Source organism: Cydia pomonella, chromosome 12, assembly GCF_033807575.1.
Source record: "Cydia pomonella isolate Wapato2018A chromosome 12, ilCydPomo1, whole genome shotgun sequence".
Lineage (NCBI taxonomy): Eukaryota > Metazoa > Arthropoda > Insecta > Lepidoptera > Tortricidae > Cydia > Cydia pomonella.
In genome coordinates this window covers 197,853-217,223 of record NC_084714.1, presented here as the reverse complement: position 1 = coordinate 217,223, position 19,371 = coordinate 197,853, and the positions used below count along the sequence as shown (strand labels likewise).

The 19,371-nt window shown below is 45.7% G+C and overlaps 3 protein-coding genes across 3 annotated transcripts; all 3 read left to right on the top strand.

Moving 5' to 3' along the window:
• The first annotated feature begins 206 nt into the window (after positions 1-206).
• LOC133523187 (heat shock protein 68-like) lies at positions 207-2,511 on the top strand. The gene has a single exon (XM_061858662.1). The coding sequence runs from the start codon at positions 450-452 to the stop codon at positions 2,340-2,342; it is 1,893 nt and encodes a 630-aa protein (XP_061714646.1). The 5' UTR covers positions 207-449; the 3' UTR covers positions 2,343-2,511.
• Positions 2,512-3,301: 790 nt separating this feature from the next.
• Positions 3,302-9,256, top strand: LOC133523192 (uncharacterized). The gene is made up of 8 exons (XM_061858667.1): positions 3,302-3,530; positions 4,305-4,412; positions 4,716-4,835; positions 4,948-5,096; positions 5,797-5,958; positions 6,354-6,572; positions 7,168-7,318; positions 8,796-9,256. The coding sequence occupies exons 1-8, from the start codon at positions 3,372-3,374 to the stop codon at positions 8,988-8,990; spliced, it is 1,263 nt and encodes a 420-aa protein (XP_061714651.1). The 5' UTR covers positions 3,302-3,371; the 3' UTR covers positions 8,991-9,256.
• Positions 9,257-10,388: 1,132 nt separating this feature from the next.
• Positions 10,389-19,212, top strand: LOC133523190 (beta-alanine transporter). Its single transcript, XM_061858664.1, has 10 exons — positions 10,389-10,522; positions 10,785-10,980; positions 11,309-11,477; positions 13,202-13,300; positions 13,869-14,028; positions 14,299-14,548; positions 15,282-15,467; positions 16,357-16,556; positions 17,211-17,389; positions 18,971-19,212. Exons 2-10 carry the CDS (start codon positions 10,787-10,789, stop codon positions 19,199-19,201), a joined length of 1,668 nt encoding a protein of 555 aa, XP_061714648.1. The 5' UTR covers positions 10,389-10,522; positions 10,785-10,786; the 3' UTR covers positions 19,202-19,212.
• Positions 19,213-19,371: the final 159 nt, after the last annotated feature.

Here is a 19,371-nt window from a genome sequence, read left to right as displayed (position 1 = left end):
TATAAATTAATAAAACAGTTATAGATTGGTGCTAAGTGAAAACTATAATAAATTAATGCAATTAAACTAATAAGCTCATTCTGTCGATAATACCGCAGAACTTGCGATATTTTTTTGCATATGGTATCACTAAACAAGGCCCTGTCTCGTTCTATCTAGTGCAAGTCGAGCACCTCTCTCACTCTAAAGCTTCGAAACGATCGCGAATGTTCTCGAAGGGGGGCGGCTCCTATTGGTACGTCGAACAGTTGCCGCGAAGTCTCTGGAAAATGTTGGCTCGTGATTGGTCGCTACCGGCGGGGTATAAATACGACGGTGCGATGGCGGGGATTCAGTCTAATTTGAAAACGCAAGCGAACAAGGAGAAGAGAAGTTGAGCGGTTACATACCTCTCGAGAAATTTACTACGAAACTTTGATATTACAAGGAAGCTAAAGAATTTGAAGAAAATGCCTGCTATCGGAATCGACCTCGGAACGACGTACTCATGCGTGGGCGTGTGGCAGCACGGCGGCGTGGAGATCATCGCCAACGACCAGGGTAACAGGACCACACCGTCTTACGTAGCGTTCACGGACAACGAGCGACTCATCGGCGACGCCGCCAAGAACCAAGTGGCGCTCAACCCCGGCAACACGGTGTTCGACGCCAAGCGACTCATCGGCCGCAAGTTCGACGACCCCAAAATCCAGCAGGACATGAAGCACTGGCCGTTCAAGGTCATCAGCGACTGCGGAAAGCCCAAGATACAGGTCGAGTTCAAGGGAGAGACGAAGAGATTCGCGCCGGAGGAGATCAGCAGCATGGTGCTGACGAAGATGAAGGAGACGGCCGAGGCGTACCTGGGCGCGGCGGTGAGGGACGCCGTGATCACGGTGCCGGCATACTTCAACGACTCACAGCGCCAGGCCACCAAGGACGCGGGAGCTATCGCCGGCCTAAACGTGCTGCGCATTATCAACGAGCCCACCGCCGCCGCGCTCGCCTACGGCCTGGACAAGAACCTGAAGGGCGAGCGTAACGTGCTCATCTTCGACCTCGGCGGCGGCACCTTCGACGTGTCCATCCTCACCATCGACGAGGGCTCGCTGTTCGAGGTGAAGGCCACCGCCGGCGACACCCACCTCGGCGGCGAGGACTTCGACAACCGTCTGGTCACCCACCTCGCCGACGAGTTCCTGCGAAAGTACAAGAAGGACCTGCGCGGGAACGCGCGCGCACTGCGCCGCCTGCGTACGGCGGCCGAGCGCGCCAAGCGCACGCTGTCGTCCAGCACCGAGGCCACCATCGAGGTGGACGCGCTGTACGAGGGCGTCGACTTCTACACTCGCGTGTCACGCGCGCGTTTCGAGGAGCTGTGCTCCGACCTGTTCCGCGGCACGCTTGAGCCCGTGGAGAAGGCGCTGCGCGACGCCAAGCTGGACAAGAGCCAGATCCACGATGTGGTGCTCGTCGGCGGCTCCACGCGCATCCCCAAGATCCAGAGCCTGCTGCAGAACTTCTTCGGCGGCAAGCAGTTGAACCTGTCCATCAACCCCGACGAGGCGGTGGCGTACGGCGCGGCGGTGCAGGCGGCCATCCTCAGCGGCGACGGTGACGCCAAGATCCAGGACGTACTGCTGGTGGATGTGGCACCGCTGTCGCTCGGCATTGAGACCGCGGGCGGCGTCATGACCAACATCATCGAGCGCAACTGCAAGATCCCCTGTAAGCAGTCGCAGACATTCACAACGTACGCCGACAACCAGCCGGCGGTCACCATCCAGGTGTTCGAGGGCGAGCGAGCGCTTACCAAGGACAACAACCGACTCGGCACCTTTGACCTCACCGGCATCCCGCCCGCGCCGCGTGGCGTGCCCAAGATTGACGTCACCTTTGACATCGACGCCAACGGTATCCTGAACGTGACGGCCAAGGAGAACAGCACGGGCCGTTCCAAGAACATTGTGATCAAAAACGAGCGCGGACGGCTCTCGCAGGCAGACATCGACCGCATGCTGGCCGAGGCCGAGCGCTACAAGGAGGAGGACGAGCGCCAGAGGAAGCGCGTGGCGGCGCGCAACCGGCTCGAGGGCTACGTGTTCAGCGTGAAGCAGGCGCTGGACGAGGCGGGCGACAAGCTGAGCGAGACAGACAAGAGCGCGGCGCGGCAGGAGTGCGACGCGGCCCTCAGCTGGCTCGACAACAACTCGCTGGCCGAGGAGGATGAGTACGAGCACCGCCTGAAGGAGTTGCAGCGCGTGTGCGCGCCGCTCATGACCAAGATGCACGGTGCCGCTGGTGCCGGTGCCGATGCTGGCAGCGCTACCAGGCAGGGACCCACCGTCGAGGAAGTCGATTAAATACAAACCTCATTCCAGTTGTACTATTTTAGATTAATTATTGTTAATTTTAAGTTGCATTCCTCACAATAGTGCAGGAAAAGCCTGTGATATTATTTGTTAAATTCTTGAAAACGCGGTTTAAGTTATTTAAATAACACTTTAATAAAGTATTATTATTTTATTTAAATAGTTGTCTTTTATTGCTAAATTCTACCATTTCACGTTAGGTGAATTGTTAAATGGCTAATTCTGAATATCACTTTTATTACTAGCAATAAACTAGTAGGTACAATTGTTTTGAAAGAAAACACTCACTCAAATTGTTGCTATTTCTACCGTTTAGACGCTACGATGCCACACACAAAATTCACGTCTTTAATTCCAGCGGGCATCGCTGAAGTTAAAGAGTTCTAGAGCTTATTTTTCACTGGATTCATAATCAGTATAAAACTATATACTTAAGTGGCATCGCCTCTTAATATCAAATCAAATAATGTATTTGCTAGAATACAGCAAAGTGGACGTTGGTCAGATATATGAAGTACAATTGTATTCAGCTAACGGATCGCAAAGTTACATGTAGGTAACTGTAGCCGTAGAGTACCTAGAGATATTCCGACTTTCGTCGATGAATATCCATACGATCTAGGAGTAAACTAAACATAAACTCCCAAACCATTACGTTATTCGCAAAAATAATGAGACAACGCGTTTAAGAGTCGTTTTTGATGCAGACATTTGAATGACATCCAGGTAGTATTGGACCTCTGAAATCCGCCATGAATTATAATTATAATCCATAGGTTTCAGACAAATACTTATGTTGTAAAGGGAGAAAAAATGTACTATCTAATTGTGGTGGACGAATTCGCTCCTATTATCCCCCATATGGTATAAGAATCGAACTTTATCCAAATAAATTATTAAGTAATTGCTTATCTTAAAAATCGGTTTACTAGATTAAAATATGAAATCGCATATCAGCCACCTGTGATTTAGGCATATCTTATCACCGACGGGCAGTTCATTCAGTAGTCCGTCTAAGCCATGGCGTGGTGCTTGGTGCTGTGGGGCGTAGCCCTAGCGCTGCTGGCGTACGTCGCGAGGAAGAAGGACCCAGCGCCCATTTTCGGAGTCTATACACGGCCCGGCAAGTGGTATTACCTGAAGTATGTTGTGTTCGCGGCCATCTACTACTTCAGGAAGGTTAGCATTTAGTGTAATTAGACTAGCCAAACCCCTGCAATAACTAAAATAATATGCTGAAACTAATGTCCATATGCATCTCTTTTAGATGGAAACTATATTTTAATTGCTGTTACATTAGATCGTTGGCGGTTTATAATGTTATCTAACACCATATCTTTTTAATTCTCAACGTGAAATTGATAAACCCCGCGCGTTCTTCAATTAGTTGTATTGGTCTGTTACTAACCAAAGTTCTGTTTATGTATTCTGAGAGAAATCAATGCAGAAGGATGAATTGTTTGTTTGTTTCGTAAACTTTATTGCACAAATTTACAAAAAGAGTACAAATGGCGGACTTAACGCCTTGAGGCATTCTCTACCAGTCAACCATAGGGCTAAACAGAAATAGTTTGGTGCAGGATTGTAAAGAGTTAATATGGAAATAGACACAAGTAGAGACTACTATGATACTATACTTACACAAATATATATTTTAAATATACCTACATATATACATATTCAATATATATATAAATAAACATACATATATATAATAATTATGTACCTATTAGTGTGAGATATCACGCAGACATTTAGTCACGAATGTTTTCAAATAAGTGCTTACGCAACTTGCTTTTGAATGAAAGCTTGCTCTGAGCTTGTCTGATAGGCAAAGGGAGAGCATTCCACAGACGCTGAATTGCTGCGCGTCAAAGGAAAAATCTTGACTTTTTGCAAGTTGAATCTAAATCTGTCATCTAGACTATAACTATTTTATTTTGTCTGTTGCAGTATGCGGTCCGAATCAGGGGCACCGGCGGTCGCGCTGGGCAGGGTGTGCGAGCCATCTCCGACCCTGCACTCATGGACCGCGCACAGCCCCTCAGCGACCATCCCAAGGTAACGCAGCGACTAACCCAACATACTACTACTTAATGGGTGCCCTGATAGCTGATGAGGGCACTAGCCCGAGCCCACGCACTTGCAGCACGCAACAACCCGAGCTGGGGGCCTACCGCGAAAACCGAAAATTGCGGGGATCTTTCTCTTTTACTCTCTCTAAGACGTAATTAAAGTGACAGAAAAATGCCCGCAATCGCAACTTCGATTTTCGCGGTTATAGCTCAATTAGCCCAGTTTTTAAATCAATATTCACGAGAAAGACAAACTTTGAAATCTAATAAATAATGTCCTGTGTTGCAGGCCTTCGACGCGGTGTTCTTCATCGCTGCGGACGGCGCGCCTGAGGAGGAGGGCACCTACGTCATGATGGGCAGCGAGCGCCGCCCGCTCGGCATGTGCAACGGACTCTTTTACATCGGGGTATATGAAATAGTTATTTGATTATTGTGATACACGAGAATTAAACAAACTTTGCTTCCCCTATTGGTTGTTACATAGTCGTGACCCTCAGAGTGTCCCTCTGTTATTCCAGCTGCCGGGTAAGGGTCTGCTGTGCAGCAGCAAGCTGCCGGACACGGTGCTGTTCGGCGCCCGGAGCGGAGAGTTCGGCGCCGAGGGCATCCGCATCACCCCCGCAGAACCCATGAAACGGTGGACGCTCAACTACCAGGGAAAGATGAGGTGAGAGGATCGTCACTATCGGTGCCTGTAGCGGCGAATTTTATCAGCAGAAAATTAAATAAGAGGACCGCCGACACGAGGAGCTTCGAGTTTTGCCAAGTAAAAATAATCGTAAACTTCAAGATGTCATGTTCTTATTAGAGTATTGGATACTGTTATTTTTTTTTTCACGAGAATTACAACCAAAAGTTATTAAACGCTATGTTGCATGTACCAGAAACACCTAAACATATAGCAACCTTTACTTTACTGGATAAGGCCGGTAAGGTTGCCAGAGCTCAACGAGGGTGAGGGCCGGCAACGCGCATGTAACACGTCTGGAGTTGCAGGCGTCCATAGGCAACGCAGACTACTTACCATACCATCAGGCGGGCCATATGCTTGTTTGCCACCGACGTAGTATAAAAGAATATAAATTAAATTTAAATTAAATTAAATTAAAAATGATTTATTCAATCAAGAGTAATTTACAGATACGAGGGCTGCTATTTATTTATCCCGAAACCGGGATTACAATCTTCTTAAATAGTATATTTGAACTCCATGGTAAAATTTGAACTTTTTTAAGTACTGGCCGGTATATTTTTTCTTTCTTATTAACGCTAGTGTTTTGTTTTTGACGGGTTTTAAACGTCATCTCAAAACTTGTCGACTTTGTTACACACTATAACAGTTACTAACCTTATGCTTGTATGTAAAGGTACCAAAGGGAGCCTGCGCATGAAGTGGAAGTGACGTTCACCGCCGAATGGAAGGCGAACACGGCGCACTTCGACTTTGACTGCGAGCTGCACGCGCCCGCCGTCATCCGGTCCATCGCGCGGGAGCGTTGGAGCAGGCAGTACTTCGATGGGCTGAAGACGTAATAAGATCTAAACACTAGATTTGTGTTCAACATTAAGAATCCCTTTTCCTCGTGCCTCAAGCTCAAGGTCCGCTTTTGACAAGAATTTCCAAAGGCAGAGTAACGAAAGCAATGTTATCTGATTTTCCAACCCAGGCATTGGGCTCATTGAGTGGAGGGACTATCCGGTTCTCTCACGATTTTTCCTACACCGAATTGATATCTTGTACATGAGTTCCGAGATGCTCATTATTACTTAGTACGAGCTAAGGATGGAACCTAAAGACTTCCGCTCCCAAAAGCTACGCCAGCAACGCTCATAATGAAACCGATGCTATCAATTTCCTCCGTACCTGACCTTTTCTATAAAGTTGCTTAAACTGATTCACCGGGCTCACAATATCTGTTGACAGGGCGCACCAGTCCCACTACGAGCAGTTCGGCAGCCTCTGCTGCTCGCTGACGATCGGGGACGAGAAGCTTCAGTTCACGCTGCCGTCGTTCCGCGACCACAGCTTCGGCGCACGCCGCGACTGGTCGCTCATGCGGCGCTATGCCTTCCACCACATCTTCCTGGCTGATGGGACTAGGGCAGCGGTCGGAGTCATATGCCAACCCTCTACGGCCACCAGGTACGTATAGATTACTGGGATCAGTTAATGAAATAAATAAATGTTGTGGGACAATCCTACACTTTGACCTAAGTTTCGCAGTAATTTTGAGGTAAGTATCCATCAATCATCACATAAATAATGCTCTTATCGCGATTTTACTATCTTATCAAAAACATAATAATATATTTGCAAACCTCAGTAAACTTACAGAAAAAACAGTTTTGTGTTTGAGTTTGAAATGCTCAATGCGTGATGTGGTGTGAGATGATCTGGTTATTTTTTTACCGTCGTAAGTTCATTTGGTTGGCGATTGTTTGCGTGAAAAACAAAAATATGGGGGTCTACTCGAAGAACCAAAAGCTTCAGTAAGCAAGGAAATATATACTCGTATGTATGAGAGTGTCCGTGGAGGACAGGGGGGAAAGCAGGGTGCGGGGGACTTCAGAGGCACCGTCTTTTTAAAAGAACGATTCAGTAATCAGTGTTTTACAGTCCATTCCAGTGAAAGCTAGTATCTGTCAGCTTTGTTCTCTTGAAAGAGCCTATATAAAAGCAAGTTATTAACTATAAGCATTCATGAGATGACTTATTGATCAATGTTTGTCCGGTTTAGTTTCGAGGTGGGGGTGCTAGCGCTGCCGGACGGGCGCGTGCTGCCGGCCAAGACCGTGGACCTGCAGTTGTGGCAGCACGGCGAGGGCGGCACTCCGCCCAAGGACTATGGCTTTAGCTTCCGCGCCGGGGATCAAGACTACAATGTACAGGTAACATTGGACAATTAACTTGGACAAGACGGTGAACCCTCAGCTCTGGCAACACGGCGAGGGGTGCTACACAGCTTCTGCGCCGGGGATCATAAGAATAGCTGCTAGCTGGATTCTGATCTTAAATCATCACTCTTGGATTGTATCTTAATTCCCGGTTTTGTTTTTGGATCCCAATAACTAACTGCAGGCATTCCTTTTTTTAGGGTTCCGTAGCCAAATGGCAAAAAACGGAACCCTTATAGATTCGTCATGTCCGTCTGTCTGTCCGATTCTGTAACAGCCACTTTTTTCCGAAACTATAAGAGCTGTACTGTTCAAACTTAGTAAGTGGATGTATTCCATGAACCGCATTAAGATTTTCACACAAAAATAGAAAAAAAAACAATAAATTTTGGGGGTTCCCCATACTTAGATATGAAACTCAAAAAATCTTTTTTCATCAAACCCATACGTGTGGGGTATCTATGGATAGGTCTTCAAAAATGATATTAAGGTTTCTAATATCATTTTTTTCTAAACTGAATAGTTTGCGCGAGAGAACCTTCCAAAGTGAAAAAAAGTGTGTCCCCCCCCCCCCCTGTAACTTCTAAAATAACATAATGAAAAATCTAAAAAAAATATATGATATACATTACGATGCAAACTTCTAACGAAAATTAGTTTGAACGAGATCTAGTGAGTAGTTTTTTTTAATACGTCATAAAATTAAAAAAAAATTTTTTTTTCGTCAAACCCATACATGTGGGGTATCTATGGATAGGTCTTCAAAAATGATATTTAGGTTCCTAATATAATTTTTTTCTAAAGTGAATAGTTTGCGCGAGAGACACTACCAAAGTGGTAAAATGTGTGTCCAAAGTGGTAAAATGTTGAACGAGATCTAGTAGTTTAAGTAGTTTTTTTTTAATACGTCATAAAGGAACCCTTCATGGGCGAGTCCGACTCGCACTTGGCCGCTTTTTTGAAAGCTACCATCAGACTTTCTACTCGATCCCCGGTTACGGCTTCCCGTATGCTATACCGCTAAGTCACAAAGTGTTCATTATAATTGTTAGCTCCCTAACTATAGTATGTCATCTTTAACCTAAGACATGTTCTTGCACGTTTCCTTTGCTCAGTCGTCAGTCCCACCATCGTCCACCTACTACCAGCTAAACCTGCTCATAAACAATAAAACGTACACTAATCTTATTGGAGAAGCTGATGAGGACCATAGGAGCGAAACGCTGTCCATGGGGTTGCCAGGCTAATTCAGTAAGGGTAATTTGGTATCCATATCATTGGCGATCTTGTTGTATTTAATAGTTAATACCTACGGTTTACCTCACCTCACGTATTTTTAGTCACTTTGTTGTTTGTACTTGAAAATGGAGACCTAGACTCTATCGAAACATGTCGCGTGAGTCCTTAAAATATGGTTAACATTAGTTAGTATAACTTACGATAGATCAAATTGGATCTTGTTGTATTTCAGGTGCAGGTAGAACACGAGGCGACCCACTACGTGTCCGCGGAGTGGGAGGCGCGCATGCAGGAGCGCTTCTGCCGCTACGTCGTGAACGGCGTGCCGGGGCGCGGCACGTCGGAGTTCCACTACCGCCGCGCCGGCGGCCGCCCCGCCGCCGCCGCAGACCCCGAGTGGTATCGCAGGATGTGCCACGCCATCTAGACCCTGTCACACGACACCGATGTCTCTATAGCGAAACACACAGCTCTCTAATTGGTGTTATGCTCTCTGAGCCAGTGTTTCCAGTCGCCTTAAATAACTTGTATCACTGTCAAACTTCCAGAGCTCGGCCCAATCTCTAATGTTGTATTGTATGTAGGTACATATAATAAAATAACTTCCCGTTTCTGTTTTTGGTGAAGTGTTTTATATACATAAGTTGTAATAAATGTAAATTAATTATTATATTTAGGCATTAATTAATTACATATAGAGTTTTATTTTATACAAGTGATTCGATAAAATTATTTAATACTTAATCACTCACTTGGCTGTAGCTGAGACACATCCTAATAGTCCGACATGTCATTGATTGACCATACACCAGTCATTGGATCAATATAATAATATGGACGACCAGAGATACGAAAAAAATGTAGTGGTGTGTGCCCGTTTAACTTATAAATAGAGCGCGTAAGTCCCGTCCCGTGGCCTTCAATCGGGAACAATTGATAAATGGGAAACTAATACCAAATCTGACCCTGACAAGGCCCACGGCTGCCCCACTTTCTGCCGGCTTCCTGCCCCTGCGGTGTCCATTGCGGGCTTACTGCAGGAAAAGGGCTTGACTCGCAATTGCAGCATTTTGCAACTTGGAATAGAACACTTTATGATACTGAAAAGCACCAAACCTTGGTAGAAACTGTATGTAAAACAAACGCAATTTCTTTCTAACCGCAGAGCAGAGGGACGTACAATTAATAGTTTGTTCATTATCATGAGTAATGAACGAAGAGATTCAAAGGTGAATGCCGACGCGCGACTCTGACGCACTAAATACATTAGTACTACGTTCATTGACTATGAGAAAAAAGTCCAATTATGAATTATCAAATGTGAAATAAATAAATCGTTGAAAGTAAAAAGCAGCAATGTAAATAGTTGCCCCGTGTACCCCTCGCGACCTTGTTCCTGCAATTATGCACTAATCGAATTGTCTGCGGCTGATGGGATAATTGCGCACGCGCTGCTCGCCGGCAAGCGGGTTTGCGCGAGACCCACCTAGAGGGTGTCCAGGGAAAGATAAAATTAGCTACAATTTACTAATGTATACATAGGTACTCGTAATGTTCTTTCTTCGAACTCTTAATGAATAGTTGGATTGAAAAACCCAATAACTCACTAGTCGAGAAATCGGGAGTTTTCCGAAGTCAATTGCGGGAAGTCGATGGTAAATCCTAACTAGGTACTTTTTTGAATACCCGGGTAGAGCACTTAAAATTGCGCTAAGAGTCCCTATGCATAGTCGTATTATTGACAAACTTTACTACGTTTTTACAGTTTTTATGAGAAGACTAACGCATTACAAATTGGAACCAAATGATAATAATCGACAGCAGTTAACTAGGATTAGCATCCCGCTGTGGATGGCCGGTAGCGGTGTTTAGGGCGGCTGAAGTGGTCGGCGCTGCGCGTGTGCCGCCGACCGCCGCCGGCGCGGGCCACTCTGTGCCGAGCGCTCCACCCAGCCGCAGGTAACCGACTTGTTCTGATTACTGTTCGATAATGACGACTGGCGGGAAATTCGTGTTATTTTTTTTTGCGGCACGTTTGTTGCCCTTTTAAGTCAGATCTCTTGAATTAAAAGCATAGGGAGAATAGAAAGTTGCGGATTTGTATATCATGTCTTACCTGCTTTAAATCATACAAAAAAATTTGAATGAATAATCACTTTATTTTTTGTAAAGTGTTGTTCTGTCAGTATCAACCCATCACGTTACCATATCATCATCACAGGAATGGACTTCGATGCGATCCTCGAGGATGTGGGCGGCTGGGGCCGCTATCAGAAGCTGGTGGTGTACGGGGTGCTCCTCCCTGCTGTGTTACCCTGCGGATTCCATGCTTATGCTCAGCTCTTCATGGCCGCAGAGCTCCCGCACTGGTGCGCGCCGCCGCCGCACCTCGACCAGCAGGACAATAGGAACCTCAGGTAACGATCGATATTCGATGCTGCAGATTGATTTCTTCAGGCACCAGAGTTCTCTCAATTTTGCGCACCACGTGCCGCCAGAATAACTTACCTACGTTTCTCTCTTTGTAGCAGCACAGATATTCGCACTGGTGGGAATTCAAAAATCTTGGGATACTTACCACCAGTTTACCTCCACCATCTTTAGAGCATCTCTAGATCGAGCTCTTGACTCTTTCTTTTTAGCTCGGTCCTAACAAAATTTTGCGATTTTAACTGTTATCTATTGAGATTAAGTCAAGGCACATCAATCGAGAAGCGATATTTTCTTGAAATGTTGTCATCACAGCATACCCATGGAGCTCCGGAACGGCGTGCTGCAGCACTCGCAGTGCAGCATGTACGAGCTGAACTCCTCACTCAGCCAGCTGCCGGAGCCGGCGGAGCGGCGCGTCGTGCCATGTACGCACGGCTGGCACTACGACCGGAGTATCTACAAGAATACTGTCGTCAGCGAGGTACCTAGTCCAGCCCTACCTACAGTACCCTTCTCAAACTTCAACTATAGCTATATAAGATATACTTATTGGTTTTGGCTTTCTCATTTTTTTTCTTAGCTCGGCATTAGAACAGTATGGTTTGCTCCAAGCGGCCGACCACTCTTTCGTGTCAGTGTTTTGTATACCTACCGCCGGATTTGGGTCATAATTTACTTTGGTATTTTTGGATTTGAGATTGAGATACAACCGACATTTAAACTGAAACTAGAGTTAGATCAAGACTAGTCTGGAGCGACAGAATGTGCAACTGTTATTTTAAACCTCAAACTTTTATTAAATTATGACTTAAATAACACTTGCACAGCCTGTGCTGTCAAAATCTTTGCAAAGTTATCTTGATGTAACTCTAACTTATTAAAGTATTGTATACCTACAATAGTGATATAATAGTACATTACGATACAAGTGCGAAAAATAGGAAATTCAAAACGAGTTGCGATAAACTAAAACACGAGTTGCGAATTACATATTCGCACATGTATCGTACAACGTTTTACAGTACATATAACTCTTTAAAGTTTCGACATATATGCACGGAAAGTGCTCATTCCCGCACACGTGCGGGAAAGTAACACCATATGTACTGTAATCAAGATTTTCAATCTCGTACCTTACTAAACACGGTAGGTACTCGACTGAAAAACTCTCTATTATATCACGATTGTATAAAATACTATTTACTACGAGCCATCTAAAATAATACTTTTACAGTACATATGGGGCTACTTTATAGCACTAGTGCGAGAAGTAGCATATTACGTTACTGTGTCGAACATTTAAAGGGCCATATGTACTGTAAAACGTTGTACGATACATGTGCGAATAGGTAATTCGCAACTCGTGTCGATTTAAAACACTCCCTTCGGTCGTGTTTTAATTTATCGCCACTCGTTTCGAATTTCCTATTTTTCGCACTTGTATCGTAATGTACTATTTTTTAATATAGAACCTAAATAATTAATGAAAATTGATAAGTATCTCAGTAGACATAAACGCGCGACTCCCGATCCCGCCCCGCGCGCGTTCAGTCTTACATTATAGTTTGATATAAATCTTAATTCAACCATTACAGTCGATGAGTAGAAAATAATATTTATGGGTAAGGTACTATACGTACCTAAGTCGATTAAAAGTTCGACATCTTTCGATCCAATTTTCGAGCAACTTCTTCACGGAGCACCGACTGGAATGCTTTTACTGGTCGAGAACGCGTGGCCCGTTGCAATCCTCACGAGTTTTATTCCCGCCCCGCGCGCGTTCAGTCTTACATTATAGTTTGATATAAATCTTAATTCAACCATTACAGTCGATGAGTAGAAAATAATATTTATGGGTAAGGTACTATACGTACCTAAGTCGATTAAACGTTCGACATCTTTCGATCCAATTTTCGAGCAACTTCTTCACGGAGCACCGACTGGAATGCTTTTACTGGTCGAGAACGCGTGGCCCGTTGCAATCCTCACGAGTTTTATAGTTAGGATTGAAACTAACTTATTTTGGAATGTTGAAGCCCGACCAGAAATACATGATCATTGTCAAGAGGGCGCTGTTGTGTCTCTTGTATAGGGTGACAGTTCAGTTTAGTATGAAAAATTTAGTTCCAATGAAATTCCGCAATATGGCGCGTGATCATATATTACTGGTCAGGCTATACCTAAGGATATGTGTTTGTTTGGCAGTGGAACCTGGTCTGCAGCAGGGATTTTTACCCGACGCTGGGGCTGGTGCTGCTGGCGGTGGGCGGCATCGTCGGTAACTACATCTTCGGATACCTGCAGGTGATTTTGTTATAAGAATCGATTATGCAAATGCACATTTTTTTAACCCGAAACACTAACTGTCGTAAACGATGAACTACCTACTTAATGTTAGATGTCAAGAACTTTCAAGATACTTAGCTGATATTATTTATTATAAATATTATAATATTTACCAGGAGCACTCCTCCAGTATAGTTTGACGCTTTAACATTTTTAATTGTTATGTCGAATCATTGAATATCATGACACTTTATTTTTTTTATTTTTTTTTAATACAGCCGATACTTATATAGTATAGAGTAGGTATCAACATACAAGTGAAACTCGTGTAAAATAGTCATCAGTTACTATGAGGACGACAAAAAGAAGACGCGTGTATACAGGCGCGGATACAAGATTTGGCTTAGGGGGGGGCCATTTTGAGAAAATCATATATTTTTGCACAGAAAATAAGGTAAAAAAAAAATGTTACTCAATTTAGTAATGTGAGAGCCAGGGTTTTAGGGGGGGGGGGCCATTGCCCCTATGCCCCCCCCCCCCCCCCCCCCTTGTATCCGCGCCTGCGTGTATATGTGTCGTATTACAGGACACGCTGGGCCGCAAGCCGTCGTTCTTCATCTACTTGCTGATCGAGTGCGTGTTCGGCGTGGCGACCGCCTTCGCTCACAACTTCGCGCTGTGGGCCGCCTTCCGCGTCGGCGTGGGCTTCACGGTGCCCGCCATCATGGCCACGCCCTACGTACTGGGTAACACCTACAGACTCTACCTCAAATCCCTGGAAATCCCAACCTTAAGCACTGACTAATATATACGTCAACGTCAATGGGATCAACGTCCCAGACTACACGTAGACCGAGTGAGGAGGCCGTACCTTGAACTATATACTTATACTCATGTGTTTCGCTAGGAACCTTATTTATTTGATTTATATTAAATATGCAGAACTTAGCGGCGGGTGGCAGTTGTAACAGTACGAGTAGGTACGTGACCTTAGTGAGTTGTTTTCTGATGTCCAGCAATCGAGCTAGTGGGCCCGCGGCACCGCACGCTGTGCACCATCCTGTCCAACATCGCGTATTCGACGGGGCTGATCCTGCTGGCCGGCGTCGTGTGGCTGGTGCGCGACTGGCGGCAGCTAGCGCTGGCCACTAGCCTGCCCTTCTTCGCCTTCTTCCTGTACCTGTGGCCCATGCCCGAGTCGCCCCGCTGGCTGCTGGCCAGGGGACACTTCGACAAGGCCGAGGTCATACTGCGAAACATGGCTAGGTCAGTACCCAACAACATGTACAGGCAAAGGTATTTAAAGGCTGCAGTTGCTGATGCGAATACGCATATGACGGTTTAACCACGATATTCGGTTTATCCTCAACTGCAAATATAGCTGAAACAACATCCCAAGTTTACGCCAACAATACACCAATAAAAAATGAAACCTTTTTAATTTTTAGATGACCATTTAAATTGGAATGGTAAGATAGAAAAATTAAAAACAAACTGTCGCGGTTTTGCTTATGCTTTGAGCATATTAAAAAGTAGTACCAGCTTGGAATGCGCGTTAGCAGTGTACCATTCACAGGCAGTTGCGTGGCTGCGTTATGGTATCGTATTATGGGGTCATAGCACCGATATTCAGCAACCTCTTGTGATGTAGAAAAAAATGCGTAAGAATCCTAGCCAATATTCACCAACCAATTTTCAATAAATCTAAAAAGTAGCTGGTCGAAAAATCTTTTGGCGAGTACCTATGAGGAAAAATAAAATGTGGCTAACCTGTTGTGTGTGACAGGTACTCATCCTCTCAAGTGATGCTTAGGTTATTTCGATCATCTCGCTCGCTTAGCTACTTTTGCTGCAGCCAATCTGAATGGGGTTGGCGATTGTCTAAGGTTTTTATAGATGGCGCATGGCGTCAACATAGGTTTTACCTGTCACTAGTTTTGTTCTACGAGATTTGGCTTACAGGCCTAACACTAATTGAAGCTGGACAACATTATTCCAGGATCAACAAGAAATCGTTGCCGGCCAACTACATGGTGCACCTGCGGCGGAGATACGAGTCGGAGAAGCTCCAGCAAGAACTTCAGCGGGAGAAGTCGCGCCAGTACGGCGTGCTGGACCTGTTTCGCACACCCAACCTGCGCAAGAAGACTGTCATCATCACCTTCATCTGGTTCACCAACACCAGGTACAGTCGGAGCTGAGCGCGCCAGTGCGGCGTGCTGGACCTGTTCCACACGCCCAACCTGCGCAAGACCGTCATCATCACCTTCATCTGGTTCACCAACACCAGGTACAGTCGGAGCTGAGCGCGCCAGTGCGGCGTGCTGGACCTGTTCCACACGCCCAACCTGCGCAAGACCGTCATGTCATCACCTTCATCTGGTTCACCAACTCCAGGTACAGTCGGAGCGCGCCAGTGCGGCGTGCTGGACCTGTTCCACACGCCCAACCTGCGCATGACCGTCATCATCACCTTCATCTGGTTCACCAACACCAGGTACAGTCGGAGCGCGCCAGTGCGGCGTGCTGGACCTGTTCCACACGCCCAACCTGCGCATGACCGTCATCATCACCTTCATCTGGTTCAACAACACCAGGTTCAGTCGGAGCTGAGCGCGCCAGTGCGGCGTGCTGGACCTGTTCCACACGCCCAACCTGCGCAAGACCGTCATCATCACCTTCATCTGATTCACTGGCACCAGGTTCTCTGGTGTCATTTCAATCCCACTACCCTTCTTATCCTAAAGAGCATTTCATTTATCCCTCTTACATTCCATGTGAAAGCATCTCATTTTACGATCTTCTTTATCGCAATTTTACGCCAACTCTTATACTTTTGTGGTTGTTCGGTTGTGGAATATTTTGCTTATTTCCATTAAAAATAAATGTTAGTCTTTTTACTTTGTATATTACTAACACACATATGGGCTGTAACTGCCTGAAATAAATTATTATTTAATTTTAATTTATACATCGGCGATACAGCTTTATAATTTTTGCTTTTTTGTTGTGTAAGTACCTATTTTTTGTTAATTTTGAGATGATCAATGAAAAAGTGAACTCATTTTTCCCAGCGTGTATGTCGGGCTGTCGTACTATGCGCCGGTGCTGGGCGGCGACGAGTTCCTGAATTTCTTCCTGGCCGGCGTGGTGGAGCTGCCCACGTACCTGTTCCTGTGGCCCAGCATGGAGCGCCTCGGCCGCCGCTGGACGCTCTGCATGAGCATGGTGGTCGGCGGGGTGGCCTGCCTCACCACGTTCCTAGTGCAGCACGGTGGGTGCCTGACTCCTCACATTACGGGAACGTGGGGTGAAGCTGTAGCTTGTCATCGCCATCATCTCATATTTGTATCGTCCACTGCTGAACAATAGGCCTCTCATCGAGTACGCCATTCGTCCCCGTCTTGAGCTAATCTTGTTCAGAAGAGTCCCACAATTCTCCGAATGTGTAACCAACGACCTAATGGAGGCCAGGTGCAGGTGCTCCTTTAAACTGTAAGAAACTGAAAGTATTTATTCAATGTTACACTGACACTGGCTATTATAATTCAGTATCCAACTTGCACAACGGAGTAGTTCATGTTTAATCACGATTAAACATAATTATTACGTGCATAATTGTGACGTTAAACGTTAAAAGGTGCCACATTGTCAGTTGTGGATAAGGTTGATTTCAAATAGAATCTATATGGAATAGCGCGTTATTGACAACCGACAATAAGTTAATTTCCTTTTGATTGAAAATGGCAAAAAGATTAGTTATTACATAACGTGTGATCAGCCAAATAAGGCAATAACAAAAAGATAGAGATACATGAATTTGAATAAATATTCTGTTTGAGTTTTTTTTTATTCAGGTGCCATTATGAACCTTTTTGTGTTGCCATTACATAGTACAAAGAATGCAGAGTTGTGTGGATGTTTACAGAGGAGTACGTGACGTTGGCGCTGTACTGCGTGGGCAAGATGGGCATCTCCTCGGCGTTCGTGGTGCTGCCCCTGATGGCGTCGGAGCTGTACCCCACCGTGGTGCGCGGGCTCGGCATGAGCCTCAGCTCCGTGCTGGGCATGCTGGGGCCCATCTTCATCCCGCTGGTCAACTACCTGGTGAGTGCTGCCCCTGATGGCGTCGGAGCTGTACCCCACCGTGGTGCGCAGGCTCGGCATGAGCCTCAGCTTCGTGCTGGGCATGCTGGGGCCCATCTTCGTCCCGCTGGTCAAATACCTGGTGAGTGCTGCCCCTGATGGCGTCGGAGCTTTACCCCACCGCGGTGCGCGAGCTCGGCATCCTCAGCTCCGTGCTGGGCATGCTGGGGCCCATCTTCATCCCGCTGGTCAACTACCTGGTGAGTGCTGCCCCTGATGGCGTCGGAGCTGTACCCCACCGTGGTGCGCAGGCTCGGCATGAGCCTCAGCTTCGTGCTGGGCATGCTGGGGCCCATCTTCATCCCGCTGGTCAACTACCTGGTGAGTGCTGCCCCTGATGGCGTCGGAGCTTTACCCCACCGCGGTGTGCGAGCTCGGCATCCTCAGCTCCGTGCTGGGCATGCTTGGGCCTATTATCTTCATCCCACTGGTCAACTATCCGGACAGTTTTAAAAATTAATAGAAAGACTGGACTTTATCACATCGAGAAAGATTCGTTCTTGCCACCTTCGGTCAGGACACCACCACCGGATGAATTGCTCTGATCCGCTTAGCTTTTGTCGCTCAGTCCTTCCATTTACTCTCTTATCTTTACTGACATGCCATAGGTGGTGCCCTGATGCTATCGGAAGAGTTCGACCTACACTTTGACGGTATTAAAGTCCCAAATAATGTGAAATCTTCGATTACATTACCCTACCCCAACGGTCCCCAAACTACAGCTGGTTTCCAAAAAGGCCCGCAAAAAGTAATAAATTTCAATACAGTCGGCGTACGAAAAGAAGTGGAGGCCCGGTTGCAGCCCTCTTACCAAAAACTGGGAGACGTATGGGTAAGTAGGGGAAATTGGCCTAATTCGTACCCCCTGAGAGAAAATGCTAATTATTTGGATATATAAATAAGAAAAGCACTTTCAGTTGATGTTTCAAGGATATTTAGTTATTCAGTAATCAAAGAAAACAACAATATGAACACAATTTTTTTTTGTTTGAGAATGACATGTTTTAAAAAAAGTGGAAAAGAATTCGTACCAGTATATTCCTATCGCAAACTTAAGATCCTATGATTAATATCAGTCACAGCGATTGACATACATTAGTAATAGTAATTATTATTGTTTTACTAAACTGATTAATTAGTCGATACCTTGGAATCATCTCAACATACTCTCTCCGTGTAAAAAAATAGCTGCCACGACGCTGCTGTATGGACGTCTAGTAATTTAAAACGTACTTAAATTATACTAGAACTAAGCAAGACACTTCTAAGTTACATAACTCAGTACTAACAGAATTGAAAACCTTAAGTACGAATCAGCGGAAAAATATTAATAAATAATTACTTAATAATTTGTAAAGGAGCGGCAGCGTGGAGGTGGACTCGTTGCTGGGCAGTTGGCCACATAACGTGGCGAAATAGTAATTCCATTTTAGCACTCGCACCGTCACTGATGTGTCACGAAACGATCGAGAAGTTGATAGGGTACGATTTAGGAAATTTCCCCTACTAAATGATCGTATAGATTTGATAAGGTCGACGCAGGGTTCGGACATGCTGGTGCTCCCGCTGGTGATCATGGGCGCGCTGCTGGTGGCGGGCGGCGCGGCGAGCCTGCTGCTGCCGGAGACGCTGGCGCAGCGCCTGCCGCAGACGCTGGCCGACGCGGAGCGCATGGGGCTCGACACCGACTTCTGCTGCCACCCGCCCGTGCGCGAGCGCCGCGCCGGCGAGGGCGTCGGCCAAGATACTACCAAGTTCGGCGTTAATAAATGAGTATTTTTGTCTTTTGGATTTTATTACGAAACCATAATTGGGTAAAATACATTTTATAAAAAGGTAAAAAGTAAATATTCTTTATTGCACCAACAATTATACATTTTACATACATGTAGGTACCTAAAACTATAAATAAATTTTAAAGGAAAATAGAACCAGGTGGCAAC